The 24,553-nt window shown below is 36.8% G+C and overlaps 1 protein-coding gene across 6 annotated transcripts in view; it reads left to right on the top strand.

Moving 5' to 3' along the window:
* DMXL2 (Dmx like 2) overlaps positions 1-24,553 on the top strand; it is a 171,298-nt gene that overhangs the window by 15,715 nt on the left and 131,030 nt on the right. For all 6 annotated transcript variants that reach the window (XM_068965082.1, XM_068965081.1, XM_068965079.1 and 3 more), the window contains exons 2-5: positions 17,447-17,572; positions 20,012-20,083; positions 23,341-23,419; positions 24,241-24,376. In XM_068965082.1, coding sequence (XP_068821183.1) covers positions 17,447-17,572; positions 20,012-20,083; positions 23,341-23,419; positions 24,241-24,376 — 413 coding nt within the window. The remainder of the gene's footprint in view (positions 1-17,446; positions 17,573-20,011; positions 20,084-23,340; positions 23,420-24,240; positions 24,377-24,553) is intronic.

Below are 24,553 nucleotides of genomic sequence, written 5' to 3'. Positions count from 1 at the left end.
GAACATGGAATATCTCTCCATCTGTTTATGTTGTCTTTGATTTCTTTAATCCATGTCTTACAGTTTTCTGTATGCAGCTCTTTTGTCTCTTTACGTAGATTTATTCCTAGGCATTTTATTCTTTTTGTGCAGTAGTAAATGGGATTGAGTCTTTAATTCTCTTTCTGATTTTTTGTTGTTAATGTGTAGGATGCAAGTGATTTCTGTGTACTGATTTTGATTTCTGTGACTACTGTATTCACTGATTAGCTCTAGTAGTATCTTTAGGGTTTTCTATGTATGATATCAGGTCATCTGCAAACAGTGTGAGTTTTACTTCTTCTTTTCCATCTGAATTCCTTTTATTTCTTTTTCTTCTCTGATTGCCATAGCTAGAACCTCCAAAACTATTGAATAATAGTGGCAGGAATGGGTACCCTTGTCTTGTTCCTGATCTCAGAAGGAATGCTTTCAGTTTTTCACCATTGAGAATAATGTTTGCTGTGGATTTATCATATATGTCCTTTATTATGTTGAGGTAAATTCCTTCTCTGCCCATTTTGTCAAGAGTTTTTATCATAATGGATGCTGAATTTTGTCAAAAGCTTTTTCTGCATCTATTGATTATCATATGGTTTTTATCTTTCAGTTTGTTAATATGGTGTATCACATTGATTTGCTTATATTGAAGAATCCTTGCATTCCAGGGATAAACCAAACTTGATCATAGTATAGAAGAAAGTCACTCAGTTGTGTCCGACTCTGCAACCCCATGGACTATACAGTCCATGGAATTCTTCAGGCCAGAATACTGGAGTGGGTAGCCTTTCCCTTCTCCAGGGGATCTTCCCAACCCAGAGATTGAATCCAGGTCTCCCACACTGCAGGCAGATTCTTTACCAGCTGAGCCACAGGGGAAGCCCAAGGATACTGGAGTGGGTAGCCTATCCTTTCTCCAGCCAGTCTTCCCAACCCAGGAATTGAACTGGGGTTTCCTGCATCGCAGGTGGATTCTTCACAAACTGAGCGATGAGGGAAGCCTGATCATAGTGTGTGGTCTTTTTAATGACTTGCTGAATTTTGTATGTTAGAATTTTATTGAGGATTTTTACATGTATGTTCATCAGTGATATTGACTTGTAATTTTCTTTTTTGTGTGTGATATCTTTGTCTGATTTTGGTATCAGGTTGATGGTGGCCTTGTACAATGAGTTAAAAGTATTTCTTCTTCTACAAGTTTTTGAAAGAGTTTCAGAAAAATAGGCATTAGCTCTTAAAATGTTTGATAGAATTCACCTGTGAGGCCATCCGGCCATGAGCTTTTGATTTTTTGGAAGATTTTTGGTCACTGTTTTGATTTCAGTGCTTGTAATTGGCTTGTTTATAATTTCTATTTCTTCTTGGTTCAGTCTTGGAAGGTTGACCTCTTCTGAAAATCTGTCCATCTCTTCCAGGTTGTCCATTTTATTGGTGTATAGTTGTTTGTAATAGTCTCTCATGATCCTTTCAAAGAACTAGATTTTTATTTTGTTCATATTGTTTTCCTGTTGTCATAGGACAACAATTTCCTGTCCATTGATTTTTCCTTTTATCTTTATTATTTCCTGACTACTGCATGCCAGGAATTTGCATTTGTTTTGCTCTTCTTTTTCTAATTGATCTTGAGAGTCCCTTGGACTGCAAGGAGATCCAACCAGTCAATCCTAAAGGAGATCAGCCCTGGGTGTTCTTTGGAAGGAATGATGCTAAAGCTGAAACTCCGGTACTTTGGTCACCTCATGCGAAGAATTGACTCATTGGAAAAGACTCTGATGCTGGGAGGGATTGGGGGCAGGAGGAGAAGGGGACGGCTGAGGATGAGATGGCTGGGTGGCATCACTGACTCGATGGAGGTGAGTCTGAGTGAACTCCGGGAGATGGTGATGGACAGGGAGGCCTGGCGTGCTGCAGTCAGTCCATGGGGTCGCAAAGAGTCGGACACGACTGAGTGACTGAACTGATGAGCATTTTTATAGTAGCCACTTTAACATCTATGTGTGATAATTTCAAAGTCTGTGTCTGTTGATTGTCTTTTCCCATATGAGATTTTCACAGCTGTTTGTATGCTCAGTAATTTTGCATTGAACCTGGGCTGTTTAAAGTATTGTGTTATGAGACACAGTATTTAGGTTTTGTGTAAATTCTGTGGAGGATGTTAATTCAGCAGGCAGTCAGCTTATTTGGGTTCATGCCAAAAGGTCTGACTGGCCTCCTATAGGTTGTAGTTTCAGTGTGAGTTCCATTTTGCAGTGCTGTTTGGAGATAACCTGTGTATATGCAGCAAGTGGCCAGTATACAATAAGACCTGGGCAGTGGTCTTGCCCATAGTTCAGATCCCCAAGGTATTTATTTTGCTGTTTTAGGTATGATCTGTGCATGTGTTGCCCAAGGATGAGCTCAGAAATTTATAAAAATAAGCATTGGATTGTTCTTCCGAGCTCTTCCCTTTTTGTGATTTCTCTGATACTTTCTGGTTTGCTAGGGCTCCCCTTGGTGGTTCTCTGACTGGAAAGTTGAGAGTTCACTTACCCTGCTCTGTGCTTCCTGTGACTGTGTTTGTGTTCAGTGCCAAGTAGCAGTAGGGCAGAGAAAGGAAAGTACCAGGGGTTTCCCCGAGTCTTGTGGGATTATAGCTCCTCCTGTTGGAGCTCTGAGATTGCTTGGGGATGACATATGAGAAAATGGAGAAAAGAACAGAATAATTGGGGAATTTTCTCTCCCTCTTTTGGAAAATTGAGAGTCTCTTTTCCTACTTCTTGTGCCCAAAGTAAGTTGCTGCTCCTGGAGCTCTTTTTTTTGTGTGTTCTGGTTTCATCCTAACTTTATTTTTTATTTATTGTTTTTTAAAATATAAATTTATTTATTTTAATTGGAGGCTAATCACTTTACAATATTGTATTGGTTTTGCCATACATCAACATGAATCTGCCATGGGTGTACACGTGTTCCCCATCCTGAACCCCCCTCCCTCCTCCCTCCCTGTACCATCCCTCTGGGTCACCCCAGTGCACCAGCCCCGAGCATCCTGCATCGAACCTGGACTGACGATTCATTTCACATATGATATTATACATGTTTCAATGCCATTCTCCCAAATCATCCCACCCTCGCCCTCTCCCGCAGAGTCCAAAAGACTATTCTATACATCTCTGTCTCTTTTGCTGTCTCGCATACAGGGTTATCATTACCATCTTTCTACATTCCATATATATGCGTTAGTATACTGTATTGGTGTTTTTCTTTCTGGCTTACTTCACTCTGTATAATAGGCTCCAGTGTCATCATCCTAACTTTAAACTCTCTGCTAGTACAGTAAATTTCAAATTTTGTTCTTTGCTACTTCACCTGTTATCATTTACTTTTCAGTTTTAAAATATTTATTCCATGCATTTTATCCATGTTTTAATAGCTGCATTCAGTGGCAGAGACATACTGTCATCCTTACTTGGACCTGAAACTATGATACTATTTTTCATATCATCAGAAAATATCAAGGATCAGCAATAAATCTAATAATACATGTAGAAGACTTCTGTGGGCAGAATTTAATAAGACTTCATTGAGAAACCTAAACAACAGGACGTAGATACCATATGTATGGACTGGGAGAATCAGTACTGTAAAGGTATCAATTATTTCCAAGCTTATTTATAACATTGATGTATTCCCAGCCAAAAATTTAAGAGGATTTGTGAGATGTGATGGAATGATTCTAAATTTGATGAAAATAGATAGGGCCGAGAATAGGAAAGTCTTTCTTAAGATGAGAGGACTTCTGCCAGCCCAAGATTTATAAAGTTGTAGTCATTAAGGTAGTGTGGTGTTGGTGGCCTAAAAATATACCACAGTAACAAAACAGAGCGCCAGAAACAGACTCACACATTCCTTGATGCTTTTTTTTTTCTTTTGGACCATGCTGTGCGACATGTGGGATCTTAGTTCCCCTGTTGGGAATCAAACCTGTGGCCCCATGCATTGGAAGCTCAGTCTTAACCACTGGACCACCAGGGAATTCCCAATTGATGCTTGGTTTATGTCAAAGATGACATGGTACGATAGTATAGAATGATTGATTGTCTTAGTAATACGGGGACATTTTCTTATTTATATAGGAAAAAAAAGAGACTTGGCCTCTATCTCACCCCATACACCTCATCTGGTAGGTTACAGATCTAGTCTGAAAGACAGAACAATAAAGCTTTTAGAAGGCTTTATTTTCTATATTTATTCATGACCTTCAGGCTTCAAAGTATTTCTTAAACAAAACACCAAATATACCACAATTGTATATAAATAAATTTATTTTTTGATATGAACCAGATTTCTCATTATTGAAGAAGGGAGTTAAAAATATGTAATGTATGAAGGCTAGAATGAAACCTGTGGTGGATATAATCCGATTAGAGGTGTCAGTGGGACCTCATATATATATGTGTATATCCATATATGTATATGTTATGTGTTTATAATGTATAAATTTGTGTATATATTTATATATATTTAAAGAGCAAGAGAGGGAGAGAGCAATGATGTATAGGTATAGAGACATATAGATATGGTGGGAATGTGTGTATGTCCTGGATGTCATTGCTTCTAAACCTTTCAGTGGAGAGTTGAAGATGTATGTTGGTGTCCACATACATACACACATGTGTTTATGAATGTAAGCATGTGCACACACACACATATCTGTTTCCTAGTCTGCCAGCTGAGAGGGGCCTGGATGCAGTTGGTACTCCAGTAGCAGGAATGACTGGCATCAAGATCTTGGTTTCTAAATGCCATTTTCCACTAAAAGGAAACAGCATTGGAGAAACATCTGATTCTAGGTTGGATGATAAGCCTAGATGGAACCTGGAATCTCTTATGCCAGAAAGTAAGGAATTGTTCAAAGAATGGCGAGAATATGTCAAAAGAACGCAGGGCTAGCTTGAAGGATTCCTACTGGGCAAGTCTGGGACAACTGGAATATGAAAATAGGTGATGGTGGTAGATTATCACCCTTTGAATGAGGTAAGAATACATGATCTTTAATATAAAAAGGGCAAAAATCATGAAAACTCAAAGGGAAGGGATAAATGAGGAATTTGGAATTAACATATACACATTACTATATATGAAACAGGTAAATAGCAATTTCCTACTGTATAGCACAGGTAACTATATTCAGTATCTTGTAATAAGCTTTAGTGGGAAGGAATATGAAGAAGAATATATGTATGTATAACTGAATCACTTTGCTGTACACCAGAAACTAACATAGTGTTGTAAATCAGCTACACTTTAACTGTGCTTCAATTAAAAAAAAAAAAAAAAGAATTCCCTGGCAATTCAATAGTTAAGACTCCATGCTGTCACTGCCAAGTGCCTAGGTTCGATGCCTAGTCAGGGAACTAAAATCCAATAAGCTGTTAAGCCAAAAAAAGAAAACTCTTCGTTATAGAAGAAAGTCAACTAATAAACAATGCAATGATGGAATTAGAAAATTACCATTAGACAGCCATCATATTTAATAGTAATAACTGACTAGGTAAGAATCATCAAAGGGATGCTTGCAGGAATATCTTCCTGCAAGATACTTATTAATTACAAAGGAAAATTAATACTTTTATAGAGGAGAAACTTTGCAGATACCGCCTTTATCAACTGATCGAAGTTAACATCACCAGAGATGGGACAGATAGGTGAATGTGCTTCTTAGTAAAATGCTGTGAGAAAGTGGCCACATTTCTCTGCTGTTTCTGCCCAAAATGCATAACTGGAATCTAATTATGAGGATCTGAAAATGTAGCCCATGGATTTGGAAAAGATAATTGCATCACGTATATTTAACAAAGGTTTAGTATCCAGAATATAAGATACCTACAAATCAATAAGAAAAGAACCGAGAACTTTTTAGGAAGTAGATAAAAGTCTTGACCAGGTATTTCACAAAAAAGAGAAAATCTAGATGAATTACAAGCATATGAAAAGGGAATTTTCCTCCATAGTAATCAGAAATGGAAGTTGAAATCATGAAATACCATTGCATACCTACCACATTTGCAAAAGATTAATTTGACGTGTCTGGTGATGGCAAGAATATCCAGAAATGGAAATTCTTATACTTTGATAGTGAGAATATTATTTCATACAGCTACTTTGGAAAATGTTTTATCATTATATACCAAAATCTAAGATACATATACTCTATAATCTATCAGTCAGTTCCTCCTCTGTATATATATTCTAGAGAAAAACATTTGATATGCAGTATATTGCTACAAGAATGTTCAGAGCAGCATTCTGGTTTATTTGTTTTTTAGAGCAGCATGGTTTTTAATATGCAAGCTGTTCAGGGACTTAGAATGGATACATTGTGGTACATAAAAGGTAATATTAATAAGTAATGAAAGTGAATGAATCACAGCTACATGTATCATGAATTTACCTCTGACTAAATATTCCTGAAGAGAGCAAGATAAAAGAATATATGCATTATGCTTTCATACACACAAAGTTCCAAGAACTGGCAAAACTAAACCAAATTATTTAGACATGCATGCACAAGTAGAAAAACTACAGAGCAAAGCAAGGGGGTGGTTTCCCAAAAAAGTCAGGGTAATGCTACTCTGCTTGCAGGAGAGAAGTGTACTTTTGAGGGGACATGTGGTCTTTTGGACTGCTGGAAATACTGTCTTTTTTAAGTGATGGTTACACACATGTTCATTTTAAGTTTATTCTTTGTGATGTCTATTTGTTTTATGTAAACCTCTACGTTTAAAAAAAATTGGCTTAGTGGAGTTTTCTAAGTAAGTGAATACAGATGTATTTTGTTTTTTTTGTCCAAGATTTTTAATGAGAATCTGAAGCCTTCTTTGTAAATTAAGAAATATAAAAACAAAAACTTATCATCCTCCTCTCCCTTTCCCTGGCAAAATGTAAACTTCATATGATAGAGAGACCCTGCCTGTTTCCTATCACGTTATGCCCTGAGTGCCTGGTCCATACTAACTGCTCAGTAGACATTTGTTGACTTGAATCCCCAACAGTCATCTTGCTGTAAATACTTGTTCAGAGTTAAATGGAACAAGTCAAGATACAAATTACCTAGGTAATGGGGAATTGTAAGGATATGGAAGAGTAGAAGACTGACTGACTGAATGAAAACTGTTGCCTGCCATGTCAGTAAACAAAGGGTGTTGCAGCTTGGAACACAGGGCAGAGATGACTGGGCTGCCTGCAGCCAATCCTCAGCCACTGCAGCCACCCCTAGAGGTGAACCGCCAGGGGACTCAGGATGGGAAAGAGAGGGAGACTGGTCCTAGGTAGCTAAGGTGCATATCAAGCCATGCTTTCAGTGAGCCAACTCTTTCATTTTCCCGTACATGGAAAAGTGCTCAATTCATTAACTTGCGATGTCTGGTTTTCTTTAGTTAACAGTGATCTTTTAATGTTCTGACTACCTGGTCTTTGTTACAAAACTCCTATATATCCTAATTTCTCCCTTACTACTTCAGAGCAGTCCCTCAGAGCTATCTGAGAGGCTGCCTCCCAGCCTTGAGGTCCTCAGAAAGTCCATCAAATAAAATATAATTCTGAACTTTTAGGTTGTGTATTTTATTTTTTTTCAGTCAACAAGAAAACTCTTCCAAGAATCTTGTAACACAGGGTGTACATGGTACAGCTGGGCCTCGGAAATCAGGAAGCTGGTTCTCTCTGGAGCCTGGTTCCTTTGTCTCTGTGGGGCTCTGTGGCTCTCATAATATCTCAGTCTCTCTCTCTGTGGATTCCATTAAACCTGGCTTACATGAGGATCCCAGGGACTGCCCTGGTGTTTGTGTACAAAGTCCTGTTGGCTTTACTGCCTGCTACATTTCTTAGTATTTCCTTGAATATCTGGAAATTGGAATCTGACCCAGGTCACCTTTTTAAGCCAGGCCACATCATGGATTGCCTGCCAGAATATAATTTTTAGTATTAAATTCTTGGTCTTCAGAATCAGTGTCAAACCCTGGTTGGTCCAAGCAGCTGTATGCAGTGAGTGCTGTCACGGCTGCCCTCTCAGAAGGACTGTGGGTGGGGCAGTTTCGCTTTGAAAGGTCTGTGAGTATGGTAGACAATACACTTGACATGATAAAGCATAATTTTTCTGTTAAGGGATGTTTCAGTTCAGTTCAGTTCAGTCGCTCAGTCGTGTCCGACTCTTTGCGACCCCATGAATCGCAGCACGCCAGGCCTCCCTGTCCATCACCATCTCCTGGAGTTCACTCAGACTCACGTCCATCGAGTCAGTGATGCCATCCAGCCATCTCATCCTCAGTCATCCCCTTCTCCTCCTGCCCCCAATCCCTCCCAGCATCAGAGTCTTTTCCAATGAGTCAACTCTTTGCATGAGGTGGCCAAAGTACTGGAGCTTCAGCTTTAGCATCATTCCTTCCAAAGAAATCCCAGGGCTGATCTCCTTCAGAATGGACTGGTTGGATCTCCTTGCAGTCCAAGGGACTCTCAAGAGTCTTCTCCAACACCACAGCTCAAAAGCATCAATTCTTCGACGCTCAGCTTTCTTCACAGTCCAACTCTGACATCCATACATGACTACTGGAAAAACCATAGCCTTGACTAGATGGACCTTAGTTGGCAAAGTAATGTCTCTGCTTTTGAATATGCTATCTAGGTTGGTCATAACTTTTCTTCCAAGGAGTAAGCATCTTTTAATTTCATGGGATGTTTAGATTTCCATTAAAAATTTTTTTGTGTGTGAAATTCCTTATTGTAATATAATTGTTTTACAGTGTTGTTAGTTTCTGATGCACAGCAACGTGAATCAGCTATATGGATGCGTATGTCCCCTCCCTCCTGAGCCTCCTTCCCACCTCCCTGTTCCACCCGACTCCTGTAGGTCATCGCAGAGCCCATTTTTTTTTTTTTTTGACTTTAAATAATACTGCAGTAAACATCTTGGTACTAGTTGTAATGTTTGTTTGCATGTCTGAATGTCCTTCAGGATAGAGTCCTAGAAATAGAATCTAAGTACTTAAATCTCTTTAGAGTCTCTTAATTCATATTACCAAATTGTTTTCCAGAAAAGTCACATGTTTTTATACTGCAATGATGTATGAGAGTGAGAGGTGTACCATATTCTTGCTCATTGGTTTTTGCTGTTTATTCTTCAAAGGTGAAAAAAGTGTGCTTGGCTATTTAGTGCTCCAAAGCCTTTCTCCAGATACATATTCTGGGTTCCAAGGGATCACATTTTTTTTGCTAGCTTTCTATCCTAGCATATCCTCATTGCTACTGCTCCAATATCATGGACAATTCCACATTTTCCCTGAAGCCCTGCTCTGCACGTCCTGTCTTTGTACCAGTTGAGGTTCCACTCAGGGCAAGGGACAGAGGAACTGAAGTAAAAGCAAGGTTTATTTCTGTATACACATTGAATCATCAAGGAGGGCAGCTGAGCTTCAGAGTGATTTAAACTAAAAAACTGGTAAGATCAAACTGCCCCTTCTTAGAGAGTTTGGATGCATGTTTTCTTATAAGTTCTTTCTTATTTCTTGTTATCTTATCCATTTGCTTCTCAAACTGGTGTTTTCAATTTCAAAGTGCACATGGGTCTTAATGACTGCCTTATCCCTGAATATGTATGACTTTTCAGATCAATTCTTCTTGTTGATTCTGGTTTCTTTGGCTTAAATTTCTTAGACTAGACTTTGGCATAGCTCATCCTTTCCATCTGTTAGCCACTGGTCATTATTCTGGACCCATCCTTGTCTCCTGTCAGCTTTGAGTAGGGGAAAGAGTCATAAGGTATAAAACATTTAGCTAGGGTTCTGTGTATGATACTGTACACTGGATTACGTGATCTTTTTATCAAGATATTTGGAAGCACATTTATGTACACTTAACAGAACCACAGTTTAAAGGTGAAGGGAGTCTCAGAAGTGATCTAGTCACAGTCTTTCATTTGACTGACTGAAGAACCATGTACAGAGAGACTGTGATTTTTCCATTGTTATAGTCAGTGTTAGCACCCCTAGATTCTCAGGAATGTACTCTTCCCATCATATTGTAGGGTTGGAAGTTTAATTACAATTTAATAGTTTAATCATATTAGCTGGGAAATATTTTTATGAATACTGTCAGGACTGTCTCCCTCAGAATATCAACATTTAGGTTAAAAGATTTTCTGTAAATCCCCAGTAGTTACAAAATAATTGAAAGTTTTCATAAACATTACATATTAATATTGCTATATAATATACTTAACTTTAAAATTCTTTCACATGGAAAGCATATTAAGAACAAATTAAGAAGCAAAATATTGGATACTTTCTCTATTTCTAATAATTTAATGTCCAAAAAGTTCATTCTATTTCTTTAGATATAGAAGTTTTAAAAAGTAGTATTTTACTTCAGTATTCTCTATGAGGCAAATAGATGGAGAAACAGTGGAAACAGTGGCAGACTTTATTTTTTCGGACTCCAAAATCACTGCAGATGGTGATTGCAGCCATGAAATTAAAAGACGCTTACTCCTTGGAAGAGAAGTATGACCAACCTAGACAGCATGTTTGGAGAAGGAAATGGCAACCCACTCCAGTGTTCTTGCCTGGAGAATCCCTGGGACAGCAGAGCCTGGTGGGCTGCCGTCTGTGGGGTCGCAGAGGGTTGGACACGACTGACGTGGCTTAGCAGCAGTAGCAGACAGCATATTGAACAGCAGAGACGTTACTTTGCCAACAAAGGTCCATCTAGTCAAAGCTATGGTTTTTCCAGTAGTCAGTCACGTATGGATGTGAGAGTTGGACTACAAAGAAACCTGAGCGCCAAAGAATTGATGCCTTTGAACTGTGGTGTTGGAGAAGACTCTTGAGGGTCAATTGGACAGCAAGGAGATCCAACCAGTCCATCCTAAAGGAGATCAGTCCTGAATATTCATTGGAAGGACTGATGTTGAAGCTGAAACTCCAATATTCTGGCCACCTGATGTAAAGAACTGACTCATTGGAAAAGACCCTGATGCTGGGAAAGATTGAAAGCAGGAGGAGAAGGGGAGGACAGAGGATGAGATGGTTGCGTGGCATCACCAACTCAATGGACATGAGTTTGGGTAAACTTCAAGAGTTGATGATGAACAGGGAGACCTGGCATGCTGCAGTCCATGGGGTTGCAAAGAGTTGGACATGACTGAGCAACTGAACTGAACTGATGAGGCAAATTACTTTTAAGCTTTAGAGTACAGATTTGAGGTTGAAAGGTAATTCTCAGTTTTTATACGTGTTGGCCAGTCCATAAGGCTTATTGTTACCAGTGTATAAATGAAAATGCAAGAAGATCCAAATTTATATGCCAGTATGTGTGTCTTGTGACTTAAAATTTTGATTAAATTGTGTGAACTTCTGTTTCCTTATAGTAAAGTGGGATTAATAACTAACTTGTAGATTTACTGCAATCGTGAAAGAAAGACTAGGAATATGGAATGCCTAATATAGAACTTGTTACCCAGCAGGCTTTCAATAAATGGCAGTTTTTTCTTATATTTATTTTTCTAGCTTTTAATTATGGGTGCCCTATATTTATATGAATCAAAATCTCAGGGGGAGGTGGTAGTCTAACAGTAATACTCTGTGGAGTTTTCTTGTTAAATTAGACTATAACACTTTATTAGTGAAACCTTTCAACATGCTTAGTGCCTCTTGATTGATCAGTGCTATTCTTTTTAAAATATAGACCCATCTGTCACCAGTTGTCAGTGATCTTAAACTTTGCCCATTTAACTACTAGGATGTTAAAACATCCAACTGCTTCATAGAAAATGCCAGTTTAATGTACTTGTACTCTGTTTTCTTTTAGTAAAGGTCATGTTTGTGTAAGATTTTAAAGAAAATTGGGACTTCCCTGGTGGTCCAGTTGTTAGTACTCAGTGCTTTCACTCCTAAGGGCCTGGATTCATTCAACCCCTGGTCAGGCAGCTAAGATCCCATTTTTACAGTTTAATTTAGCTAAGACTGAAGGGAAATCTTAGAAATTAGAACTGTGTTTGTGTTATGAATATTAGTTATTTGCATTTAAAAAAATAATATAGTCACAATGATTAGTGTCTGTAACACTGAGGTTAGAGAAGACTCTGTTATCCCTATTCAGATATACTTAATCATTGTTGAGAAGGACACTGAACCCTCTCGAGGAAGCAGCAGTATATTATGATCATGATAGTGTGTTAATTCAGAGAACTTTATGGCATTAGAAAATGAGACTTACATCTTTTTCATGTGTAACATTTTAATAAAGTAGAAGAGAGTCAGTTTGTTTTTCAGCCTCAACTAATTGACAGGACTCCTAATGAAATTTTGGGCATCACAACTAAAAACATAGAATCTTGGTAATAACAAATACACAAGTTTTTAGCTTCCATGTAATAATTTTGTGGTAATATAACACTTTGTCTAAGGAAGAGATTCTTTAAGACAAAGGAGATTTATGGACCCCGGGAATATTCACTTGACTTTAAATATTATTTGCAGGATTTCAGAGACCTCTCCAGATCAACTATGACTGACTCACACACATTAGACTCAGGTTGAAAAGTTCAGCCAGGTTGGAAAGTTAGTTTCGGTGCTCAGAGAGGAGACTACTTTTCTCTTTCCTCATGGGATGGATTTGGTCTCCAAAAGTAAGGTTAAAAGAAGTGAGGGTTGATATTTTTAGAGCATGTCATTGCCGTAAGAACTGGTGCTACACAATTATCTCTTAGTTATAGTAGTTATTTTTATCATCATAAGGACAGTTTAGTCCTTCCATAAAAGAAACTCCCACATGAATAGAAGGAAAAGATGCTTTTTAAGACTCTTCCTCTTTTCTTGGACTTCATCCTTGTGTCTGGACAAATCATATCCTTGACTTAGGGATAAAATATTTTGTAGATCATACTGTTACACATACTGGTATATGGTGCTGTGGCATAGGGATGGTTCTCCCAGGAACCCAAGGGAAGATGAAGTTAGTTAAGGGATTCCATTTGTTCGAGAAAGGGCTTAGTGCCCATTTTCCTGCTTCCCTGTAATGATCCTGTGACCTCTCTACCACATGTGGAGTAGCTAGTTTATGTTTGGCCAAGTCAGAGAGATTTATTTACCTAGTACAAAGGAGTCCACATCCTGTACTCTCTGGAGTTGTGTTAGTATTTGCTTCTAGTCCCAGTGAGTACTTGCTTTTCCTCCTGCACTCTAAATTCTTCCTCTGGTAAAACTGAATTCTGATAAAGAAAAATGGAAAAAAATTGCATTTGATCTAAAATTGAAAGAGTGGAAATCTCTTGAATAATTATAGATTTTGTATAAACCTTCTTAGTTGCTGGTCTAAGATAGGTGCTGCGGGAAATTATACTTGGGATTGCAATCCCTTGTGGCTCAGCTGGTAAAGAATCTGCCTGCAATGCAGGAGACCTGGGTTCAATCCCTGGACTGGGAAGATCCCCTGGAGAAGGGAAAGGCTACTACTCTGGTATTCTGGACTGGAGAATTCTATACAGTCCATGGGCTTGCAAAGAGTCAGACATGACTGAGTAACTTTCACTTTTCACAAAGATGTACATAGGCCTTTAAGACATCTTAATGGCAGAGAGTTGGGGTGATGCACTGGAAAGAGAAGGAGCTTTATTATGACACAAATGAATCCTCACTGTGAACTTGGGAGAGTCACTTATCCTTTCGGGGCCTTGGTTTCTCCATCTTTGAAAGGGGGCCTGTGAAGATATAATGTTCATAAAGCCCCTAGCAGACTGCCAGATCATAGAGGGTATTCAATAGATGGTAAATAATTAAGGAAGGCTTTGATAGATTCCCTTCTGGTGGGTCTTCTAAATCCATGATGCTATTAGATTGGAAGATGAGCCAAGATCTCTTTCTTTGTATAGCTACCATCATAAACTTGGCCAAATTATTAGTTTATATTAACTGTCTGAACTCCATATTCTTTAACCAAGTTTCCAGGTACATAGACATCTGGACCCAGAAATTAGGATGATTTTGAATCATTTATTTGTTATACAGGTATCTGTATCTATTGAGGGCTGCTTATGTGCTCGGTGCTGGGACTACCGTGGTAAGCAAGAACCTGATCCTTGCTCTGATGGACCTTTCAGTATAGTAGCAACCAGATAAACACACATGTATATAAAATCTTGTGAGCCTTCATGTAATTAGAATGCATGTAACTCAGTAGTGACTGATGAGTCCTCTGTCCTTCCATACTTGGGGGCTATGTGCACTTTAGACTCTTTGGAGAAAGGTAAAGAATTATAATATTCAACTTCTTCTGTACTTTTCCACCTCTGTGTGTGCAGTAGTTCATGGGTTCCATTTTAGCCATGACCATGGATATTATATAAAATAGTAGGCGTTACCCAGGTGTGGTTCCACAGGAGCCTAGTGCCACACATTATTGTTCTGTTACGTTGGTTAATTACTAATTTGATAAAGGATTTGAGTCTGTTTTAGACCAGTGTTCCCTAAACTTTTAGTGATGGTGTAGTATTCTACTCTATGGATATTCATTAATTTATTTAACCAGTTCTCTACTGATGATGATGTTGTTCACTCGCCCAGTCATGTCCCTCTCTTTGCAACCCCATGGATTGCAGCACGCTAAGCTTCCCTGTCCTTCACCACCTCCCGGAGTTTGCTCAGATTCAACTCATGTCCATTGCTTCAATGATGTTGTCCAACCATCTCATCCTCTGATGCCCTCTTCTCCATCTGCCCTCAGTCTTTCCCAGAATTAGGGACTTTTCCAATGAGTCAGCTGTTCACATCAAATGACCAAAATACTGGTTCCTACTGATAGATGGTATTCTCAGTTTTTGCTGCTTTAAATAATGAAGCAGTGAATATCCTTCTCTATATATTTTGGCAAACTTTGTAAGTATGCTTATAGTAAAATAAGGACTTGTCTAATCAAAGAGTATGTTGTATTTAATTTTGATAGATATTGCCAAATTCTTTTACCCATGAAGATTCTCATTTAGTAAGTCTTAGGTGGGACCAAGCAATTTGTATGTTTAACAAGTTCCCTAGGTGGTTTTGATGCAGCCAGGTTTGAGAACTATTGCAGTTCAGAAAGATGGCAAGATTCTCTACTGCTAAGGAGCATGGTACATGTCCTGTAGTAAAGGTCAGGCAGTTACGGCCATCTAGGGAGAAGTAAAAGTCCTCTTCAGTGACTGAGCAGCAGGAGCCCAGGTCCGGAGCAGCAGTTGCTGGGGATGGCCCATCTTCCAGAGGAGACTTATCTGAACTATTTCATGTCTCTTTGACATGTCATGTAGGGGAAAAGAACATAAGAATTATAAGGACCTGAATTTGAATATCTTCCACTTACTGTATAATTTTGGGAAAATAAATGAACTTGAATCTTTATTTATATAATGATAGTCTCTTCCTTTCAGGTTTGTTGCAAAGGTGAAAGAGGGAGTGACCTAATGTTTATTAAATGCCTTTTGTCTTCTGCGAGTAACTTTAACACATCTCTCTCTGTTGTGGCAGTTCATCCTTTAATTGTGATTGGTGATTCACTAGGTGATCTCCCTGTTAGACTCACTGGGACCACATCTTGGGTTTTTGTATTCCCAGTTGCTAGCCCAAACTTGGGACATCATGCACTGTTTTGTTTCTTTAATGAGTGATGTGTGCTAAGCACTGTAGATAGAGTTTCTACTTTAATTCTATTATCCTATGAGGTAAGTACTGTTTCTTCCATTTTACCACAAGGAAAAGCTCAGAGAACTTTGGTAACTTGCTTAAGATCACGTAGTACTGCAAAACAAACATTGAAAACCCTGCCTGTGGTGATTCCAGTCTCTGTCAAGGTTTGCTCTTACCATCAGTCTGCTTTGCTGAGGTAATGCTATAAAGCACTTTGGAAATTGTGAAATGTTTAAGGGTAAGATTATTTTTGTTATTTTAATAATGTAAGTGTAAAGACTTTTCTGCCTGTACTATTACCAATCAGTTTAGCTTTCTCGAATGTATAGTGTGGCAAATCTGCCTTGTCTGGGAGAGTATAAGTAGTTATTTCCTCCTGTGAGTGATTTTTTTCCCCCATAGTTCCTGTGCTTAAAATTCTGTTTTTGTTTTTCCATTTGGGAAACTTTTTGGTACACATAAACACAGGAGTTGAAGATAGCTTATAGTAGTTAGAGAAGTCTTAGGTGGGACCAAGCAATTTGTATGTTTAACAAGTTCCCTAGGTGGTTTTGGTAACATTGGAAGTTTTGGTAACAGGTAGAAATAGTGTCTGTCTTTCTCTCTGGTCTTTACCTTCAGTTCCCTCTTTCATTAACAGCTAGCTGTATGTGGAACTCACTGGCTTAGGTGTTAACAGCTATCAGCCGTGGCTACTGGATATCTATATTTTGCAGGATGTGACCATATTGCTTAAGGCTGTAGAAATGGTGGGGGGGCGGGAAACACCTCATAAACCTTATATTTATGGTGCTTTTAAATTTGAGAATTATCTTGCTAGGTGTTTTGAATATTTACTTGTAAGTTGAGTTTGGAACAAAAAGAAAAATGTCCCCATCCTCTGCCCTTTGTGTCATCATAAAATTCACAAAGTTGCAAAACAGGAATAGCACACACCAAGAAGTGTGGCAATAGGAAGAAATAATGTGGTTTTGCTCAGTATAGTTCTGTTGAACAAGGGAATTTTCCAGGAACTTGACTTTGTGCTTTGTTTTCCATAGCAAATATTTGTCACATTTTATATATTGGTTTGTTTTTTATTTTGTTTAAATGTGTGTGTGTGTAGCCACTTTGAATTGGTTTCCTCCCTGTCTGTGTGTGTCTCTGTCTCTGTGCCTCTCTTTATCTATGCTTGAGGGGAGGGGGCAAGCAGGCTTCATCATGGATTTATTTAGGCAGTTGAGTTTGGTTAGTGTTTGCCTGTAGTACATGTAATTCTGCCTCAGGGGTTCATGTCTATTTAACTAGCTCTTTAAGCCATGTGGAATTGTGTTGGAAAATGCATCTGATTTCTATCTTGATCTTCCTGAAGCCTGGTTTGAACCCTGGGAACACAATTGCAGCCTTCAATGCCTTATTACTCTCAGATGAAGGTTTTATTTTTTAGGGTCTCATTCATCTCTGAGATGAGCATCAGAGAGAAATTCCAAACAAAAGGATTAATGAGGTATGGAGGCTGTAATGTTTAAGACCTGGAAGAACCTTTTTTCCTGTTAGTTAGCAGTTATTGAATGATAATGTATGGTGTGTCATGCCTTTGGTGTGACTTTTAATGTTCTGATTTGGAAATTGATATTTTTAATATTACATTAACTATATTTGTAAGATATATCATAGTATCCTTTGCAATAGCAACAAAAATGAAGATAAACTAATAATAATTCACAAGTTACATATTTTACATAATATAAAACTTTTGTTTTTAGGCGTATGGATCAGGCTGTGATATTGTTATTTTGGCAAGTGACTTTGAATGTGTGCAGATCATCCCTGGTGCTAAGCATGGAAACATCCAAGTCAGCTGTGTGGAGTGTTCTAACCAACATGGAAGAGTAAGGGATTTATTTACTTTATTAAATATCATCTTTTAATATATTTAACTATCTCAGAGAATATTCTTATGCTTCTATACAAGGCTTGCCTACATTTTCTAATTACTAGTATACCTTGCTTAGGTGGCTATTAGTAGCAAAGGGTAATGATAGGTTGTATACAAATTAGGAACAACTGTTAAGCTGATAAGTGATAATTGTTCTTCCTGTATATACTGTCTTAAAAGATCTGCAGGCTTCACATTCCTGTACCTATTGATATTCTGCCAGTTGATAATTCTGGCAGCTATTATGCCAGGAGCAGGAAAGTAAACTTTTATCTTCTATACCTAGCATACCTTATCTCTCTCAAATTACAGTAATGTCAGATTTTTATCAAGAAATGTAGCAAGTTGTTAACATCTAGTATAAAATTTGTCATATAACTGACTCTTTGTAAAGTTTGTTGATTTAATGAAACTTTGTTATTTGAATATTAAAGCTCATACATTCAGATGTTGAACAGAGAATTTATTTTAAAATTATTCAAATTTCATCATTTGTTGCTCTCTCCCCAAATTTCAAACATGATATACCTCAAATTTTGATTATATGTAAAGTAAATATAGCATTTATGCTGTATATTTTAGCAGTTCTTTAAGGCCAGTGTTATGTAGCAGAGTTAAATGTTTCTATGAGAATATAAGAATGATATTTTTCCTGTAATAGTTTTAGTGTTCTAGAAATTTGTATTTACTAGTAATAACAAATTTTATGAAATATATGTTTAATCAGAATATTTATGGTGCTACATAGTAATGTAAATTTATACCAAACAATAAATTACAGTTATTATACCATTTCTACCCCTGCCCACCTGCTGGGTACCACATCATCCTACCTTCCTGTTTGTATCAAGCTTTAATATTTGTATGAATAATATGACAATCCAGTATAAAAAAAAAACTGACATAGTATAAAACACTGAATTTCCTGGTGTTTTCTGATACTTGTTTCTTGCTTTTCTGATTTTTTTTCCCTATTTGTTCTCCTTAAGTATTATTTACTTTTTAGAAAACACTCAGTGTCAGATTTCTCATTAATTTTTCATTGCTTATCTCCCTATGCCAAGTGTGGTAACTTTAAACCTGCCTAGAGCTGTTATGATAGTTGTCAGAGATGCGTTTTAAAAAGTTATTTATGTGCTGGTGATAATAAGAATAAGCAGATTCTCTGGGAGCAAAGTTTTGTTTTGTTTTGTTTTGTTTTTAATATAGAAGACCTTGGTTTTCATAAGTGTGATTTTACTTTTTCTAACCTGGTTGGAGGTAAAGAAGACCAAGTTGGGACATCCCTGATTCATTGTCTTTTATTGCCATCTTTTAAAATTTTCTTTATCCCCAGTCCTTGTGATGATTACTCTCAATTTAGGACTTTGTATCAAGCCATGATAACCATTTGTTCATTCATTCATCTACATGTTGAATGTGATCATTCATAACACTTTCACCTGAGTGTTACCTTAGCCAGGCATTTTAAGTAGCTGTCCTCCTACCATTGTGGAGGGAAAGCTTTTTCTTGAAAAGAGTGTTAGATATTGAATAACAATTAAAAATTAACTTTTTTTTTTTTGCATTAGAGTGCCCTGAAATCAGAGTGGATCTTTTTAGTTGATCTTAAAAACTAATGCCTAATTTAGCTTTATAGGTTAACTCATAGACCCAGAGGTGTGAGAAGAGAGGGTTTTTGGTCTGTTCCCTGCAATTGATTCTCTCTTGCCAACAGGAGGATAAACTGGGAACTGGCTTTCAAGGAATTACTAGAGAATAGGCACTGATAGCTCCTAGGGAAAGAGGAATTTGTGTGTCTTCTTAGGTGTGTGACCTGGAACAAAGTCCTCTTGGCCCCCAGACCCTTGGCTTAAGTTCGTTGGAGATGTCCGCATCAGTTGTTTATCCTCGAGTTGCAGAATGTCTCTCTGGTTTCTCGCCAGTCCCTTTTTTCTATTCCTTCTCCATGGTGTTCCCAATTGGTAGTTTTTGTTTCTTTGTTTGATGGTATAGTTCATGTCATTTTTTTGATATATTTTTAATACCTGTTGCTCTTTGATGTCTTTTTCTACTTCTCATGGTTTTAATAGTATTTTCACTGGACTGTAAGTAAATTTTACTTTGTTAGTAAAATTTATTTCTGTATTTAAAAATGAAATTTTTATAGGAAAAGATGATTTCTTTGAATAGGTCAGCCTTATATTTGATACGTGAAATAAAGCCTGCTGAATTTTTGAACAGAGAAGAGATTCTTAAGTCCAGGACTTTTCCAGTTATATTTATGGAAAAGAATAAACCATGAATACTGTATTCAGATTGCATGCAATCAGTTTACACATTATTGTAAAAAGGAAGTTATTTTTGTTTTCTTTTTTCCTTAAATATTAATGCTTTGTTTATTCTCTTTTAGATTGCAGCTTCATATGGTAATGCTGTTTGTATTTTTGAGCCCTTGGGCATAAATTCTCATAAGAGAAATTGTGTAAGTATTAAATGGTAGTAGAAAAATTATATAATTGAGTTTGGAATCCAGTTGACAGCAGTAAAGAGCTCCTTAGGAGCAGGTGCTGAAGGTGGGCTGGACTATCAGTGTGAAGTTAGTCTGGTGATTTATGGTAAGATCTTTTACGTTCACTGGAAATATATCCCTAGGCCTTTTAGAAACTCAGTTTTCTAGAGTATTCCTAATTGAGATTGCCTTGTTAATTGGGATCTACCCTAGTTGAACTCTTATTTATTATTTCTTATCTAGATAACTAGATTAGTCTCTTGTCTAATATCTATATCCCTTGCCTCTTCTCTTAGCAGAGTAGATCATGACACTTTTCTGCTAAAAACTCTTCTATGGCTTCATATTTCTCACATTTAAAGCCAGAAATTCTTAGAATGGACCACAGTTCTTCCTCCACCCCTCATCTTGCCCCCGCAACTGTTCCCATTTATTACCTCTCAGAGCTCATCTCCTATTTTTGTCCTCTCTGGTCACTCCAGCCATAGTGGCATTTTCACTGTATGGATAGTTGCCCTCCCATTTTAGGGCCTTTACATTGGTTGTTCTTTTGTCTGGAATGTCCCTCTTTCTCTAGATAGCTCCAGGGCCAGCTCTTACAGGCCCTTTAAGTTTTTGTTCAGTGGTACCTTTTCAGTGGGATGTGAGTTGACTGTCAGAATTGCCACTTGCTTCTCCCACCTTCATTCTAACCTGCCTGTCCTTCTGTTTTTAACTTTTTTTCCATAGCACTTAACCTTGTTTATTTATTTATAGATTACCATTTAGTAAGTAATGTAAGCTCCATGTAAGCTCCATGAGGGTAGGGAGCTTTGTTACTTTAGCTCACTGATGCCTCTCAAGTACTTAGAACAGTATCTGGAACATTACTTCTACTCTTTGGGCATTGAATTATATTTTATGTTATGTAATGCTCAGAAAATCCAATATGGGTAGAATGCTTTAAAAAATTTAAAATTACTATATGCATTGGGACTTCACCATCTGAGATATATTTTCAACTGCCAGTGTGAAATCTGAATGCCAGGATTTCACTTCTTGTCATATTTACCAGTAATTAAAAAAATATTATATTATTAAATGCAGTAAATAAGTGGTTTTGATATTTTTCATTAAATGTATGTATGTTAATATTACATTTCTTTTCGGAAGTACAAATTATATCAGTATTTTCCCTCTAATAGTGTTATGAAATACATATCAAAGTTTTGGGTACTTAAGAGTCATCTGGAGTACATATTTAAAAATTCAGATTAAGTGAATAAATGATACAAATGAACTTACTTACAAAACAGAGAGAGACTCAAACTTCAAAAACAAACTTACAGTTACCACAGGGAAAAGATAGGGGGAAAGTATAAATTAAGAGTTTAAGATGAACTTATACACACTAATCTATATAAGATAGATGATCAACAAGGACCTACTGTGTAACATAGGGAACTCTACTCAGTGTTCTGTAATAACCTATATGGAAAGAAATCTGAAAAAAATATATGTATATGTATAACTGATTCACTTTGCTGTACACCTGAAACTAACACAATGTGCTAAATAACTGTACTCCAATATAAAATAAAAATTTTAAAAAAGGAAAAAAATTCAGATTCCAGACCTCACTTCCAAAATTTTTGCTTTGTAATTGGTCCACAGGTTATACTCTGAGAAAATATTAAAGGAAAGAATACTAGGGATAGCTCCAGTTTTAGGAAGATTTAATTATTATTTTAAAATAGATCTGTTGAACAGTATTTAAAATACTATTGTGACTTGTTGGGCTAGTAGGGATAGGGTTTAAGAAATAACCTTTTCCTTAATTAAAAAATATAAAAATTTATATATATATATTTTATATATATACTGAAATTCAGGTTTTGTAGTTGTATTTTAAAATTCCACTTCTTGATAGTCATGAAATCTTGAATAAATTATTTAATTGTTAAAAATATTTTTAAGGTATTATAATTAGGGTATTATCATTTATTAAATTATACTTGCCAAGCAATTAATATATAACTTGCCTAATAAAAAGCCTTGACACGGCTTTACGTTGCACCATACTTTCATGAAAGTACATTTTATGTTTGTCTACTGCAAAGAAATAGCTAAACTTTTTTTACTGTATTTCATGTGAAAGGCCTTTGGCTTTTAGATTTTAAATCTTCTTTCTATACTTTAGAGTGAAAACAGTAAGAAAATAGGATGCAGATTACTCAAATATATATATGTCAGCTTTGTGGGTTTTATGTATTACCTAGTTTAAATTTGTTGACTTTTTGAAAGGTTGAAGGAAAAAGTGAAAGTCACGCAGTCATGTCCGACTCTTTGTGACCCCATGCACAGTCAATGGAATTCTCCAGGCCAGAATACTGGAGTGGGTAGTCTTTCCCTTCTCCAGGGAATCTTCCCAACCCAGGGATCGAACCCAGGTCTCCCACATTGCAGCTGGATTCTTTACCAACTGAGCTATCAGGGTAGACCTAGTTTTATTTTAGACTTTGATGCCAGCAGATGATGTTAATTTGCACTTCATTCTAATGTGCATTTGCTTTGTTTTTACAAATGTTTATTGAGCATCTGTGTACTAGTCATTACCACAGTCAGTACACAAAGCTTATTATGGCATAATTCCTGCCCTTGAAGAGTTACCGTGTAATAGGAGAGTCAGACATATAAGCAGATAATTCAGTCTGATCAGCGTTATCATGGTGCGTGTGTGCTAAATCGCTTCCATTGTATCTGACTCTTTGCTACCCCCTGGACTTTAGCCCTCCAGGCCCCTCTGTCCATGGGATTCTCCAGTCATGAATTCTGGAGTGGGTTGTTAACAGTGGTATAATGCAAGTAAAAATTGCTCTGAGTGCTGCCAAAATGTCAGAAGAGGCTTCACTGGAGAGGTAACGGTTTCGCTAGTTATTGATGTAACTGTAGGAGTGTGCAGGTAGAGAAGAAAAGATACCCTAGGAATAAGAATGTGCTTATAGACAAGGAAGGAAGCCTGGGAGACATGCTTTGACTGGGCATGGCAAACAGCTTTATATAGTAGAATAGTAAGTTGAACCACTGTAAATGATTTTTAAAACAGTATTTTGAAAATAATAGTGAAATATTTATATCTTTGTTTCAGATCATAAAGTCTTAAGTTGAAGAAGATGATAATATGGTAGTGTTTGTGGATATTATTTTGAAAACGTATCTTTTTCTTTTTTTTCTTTCTCTGTGTATTTCAGCAACTCAAGTGTCAGTGGCTTAAAACTGGGCAGTTTTTTTTGAGTTCCGTGACATACAACTTAGCATGGGACCCTCAAGGTATTTAGCAATTATCTTTAGAAATTATGGAAAGTTAATAGTTTGTTTTAAGTGTATGATTACAATGTGATATAGCCTCCCACAATAAGAAAATAATCAGTAATATTCTTTTTTTTTTTGCTACTGAATGAGTGTACTTTTTCCTTTTTCATACACACTGCTTTGTATAGTGCTTAATTTACTATTAGTCCTGTGCTTCCCCCCCTACTTTTGAATGTTTTGTTCCGAGAAACAATGATGATTTGTTTCATTAGTTAATGTGCTGCTCTTTACTCTTATTCTATTTATTAAGAAATCAAATCAGGAATGAAACAAGATTAAAAAACCTATCTCACTTTGTTATTTGTATTTCAAGAAATTATTGTCTTTAATATTGAAAGATTAGAAACATAATAATGATGGTTATTGTCCCTTTTTACATTCACAGTTAATGAAGGTAATTTTAATAGTCGATGTAGAAAAACAAATTTTATTAATCTTTAGTTATGTCTTATAGCCAGAGAATATCCTGTGTTGTATATATCAGAGTTTTTTGGGGTTTGTTTTGTTATTCTACTTTGCCTTTTTTTTTTTTCCTCGATTTTACCTGATAGACAATGTCTCTGTAGGCTTTTTTGTTGTTGTTGTTCTCAGATTTCTCTCAAGTTTTCTTATCTAGTGGATTCATGCAACTTTTTAAGTAGATATACTCTACAAGTGTTTTTCATAGACAGTTTTGCTTATTTTTCACAGAACAGTTTATAGACTGGAGCAGACGCCCTCATGTGCATTTATTTCTCCAGATAATCCTTGCTTATTACAGAACATTCTTTAATTTTCAGATAACAGATTGTTGACAGCAACTGATGCTCTTCAGCTGTGGGCTCCTCCAGGAGATGACATTCTGGAAGAGGAGGAAGAAATCAATAATAAAATTCTTCCTGTTTTAAATGATTGGAAGTGCATCTGGCAGTGCAAGTTAGTGTCTCACTCTGTTGTTCATTAATTTAAAAAATGCTTTCTAAACAAAGTTCTTTTCATAATGATCTTAGAAGCCTAGAAAATAGACTTTTTCTGACCAAAACCCATTATAACATCATCCTCTAATATGTGCTACAATAGATTGTTAAAAAAAAATGAAGATATTTTCATAGT

Source organism: Capricornis sumatraensis, chromosome 2, assembly GCF_032405125.1.
Source record: "Capricornis sumatraensis isolate serow.1 chromosome 2, serow.2, whole genome shotgun sequence".
NCBI classification, from domain to species: Eukaryota; Metazoa; Chordata; class Mammalia; order Artiodactyla; family Bovidae; genus Capricornis; species Capricornis sumatraensis.
Note: the sequence above shows the minus strand (reverse complement) of the source record. Positions and strands in the feature narration are given on the sequence as shown.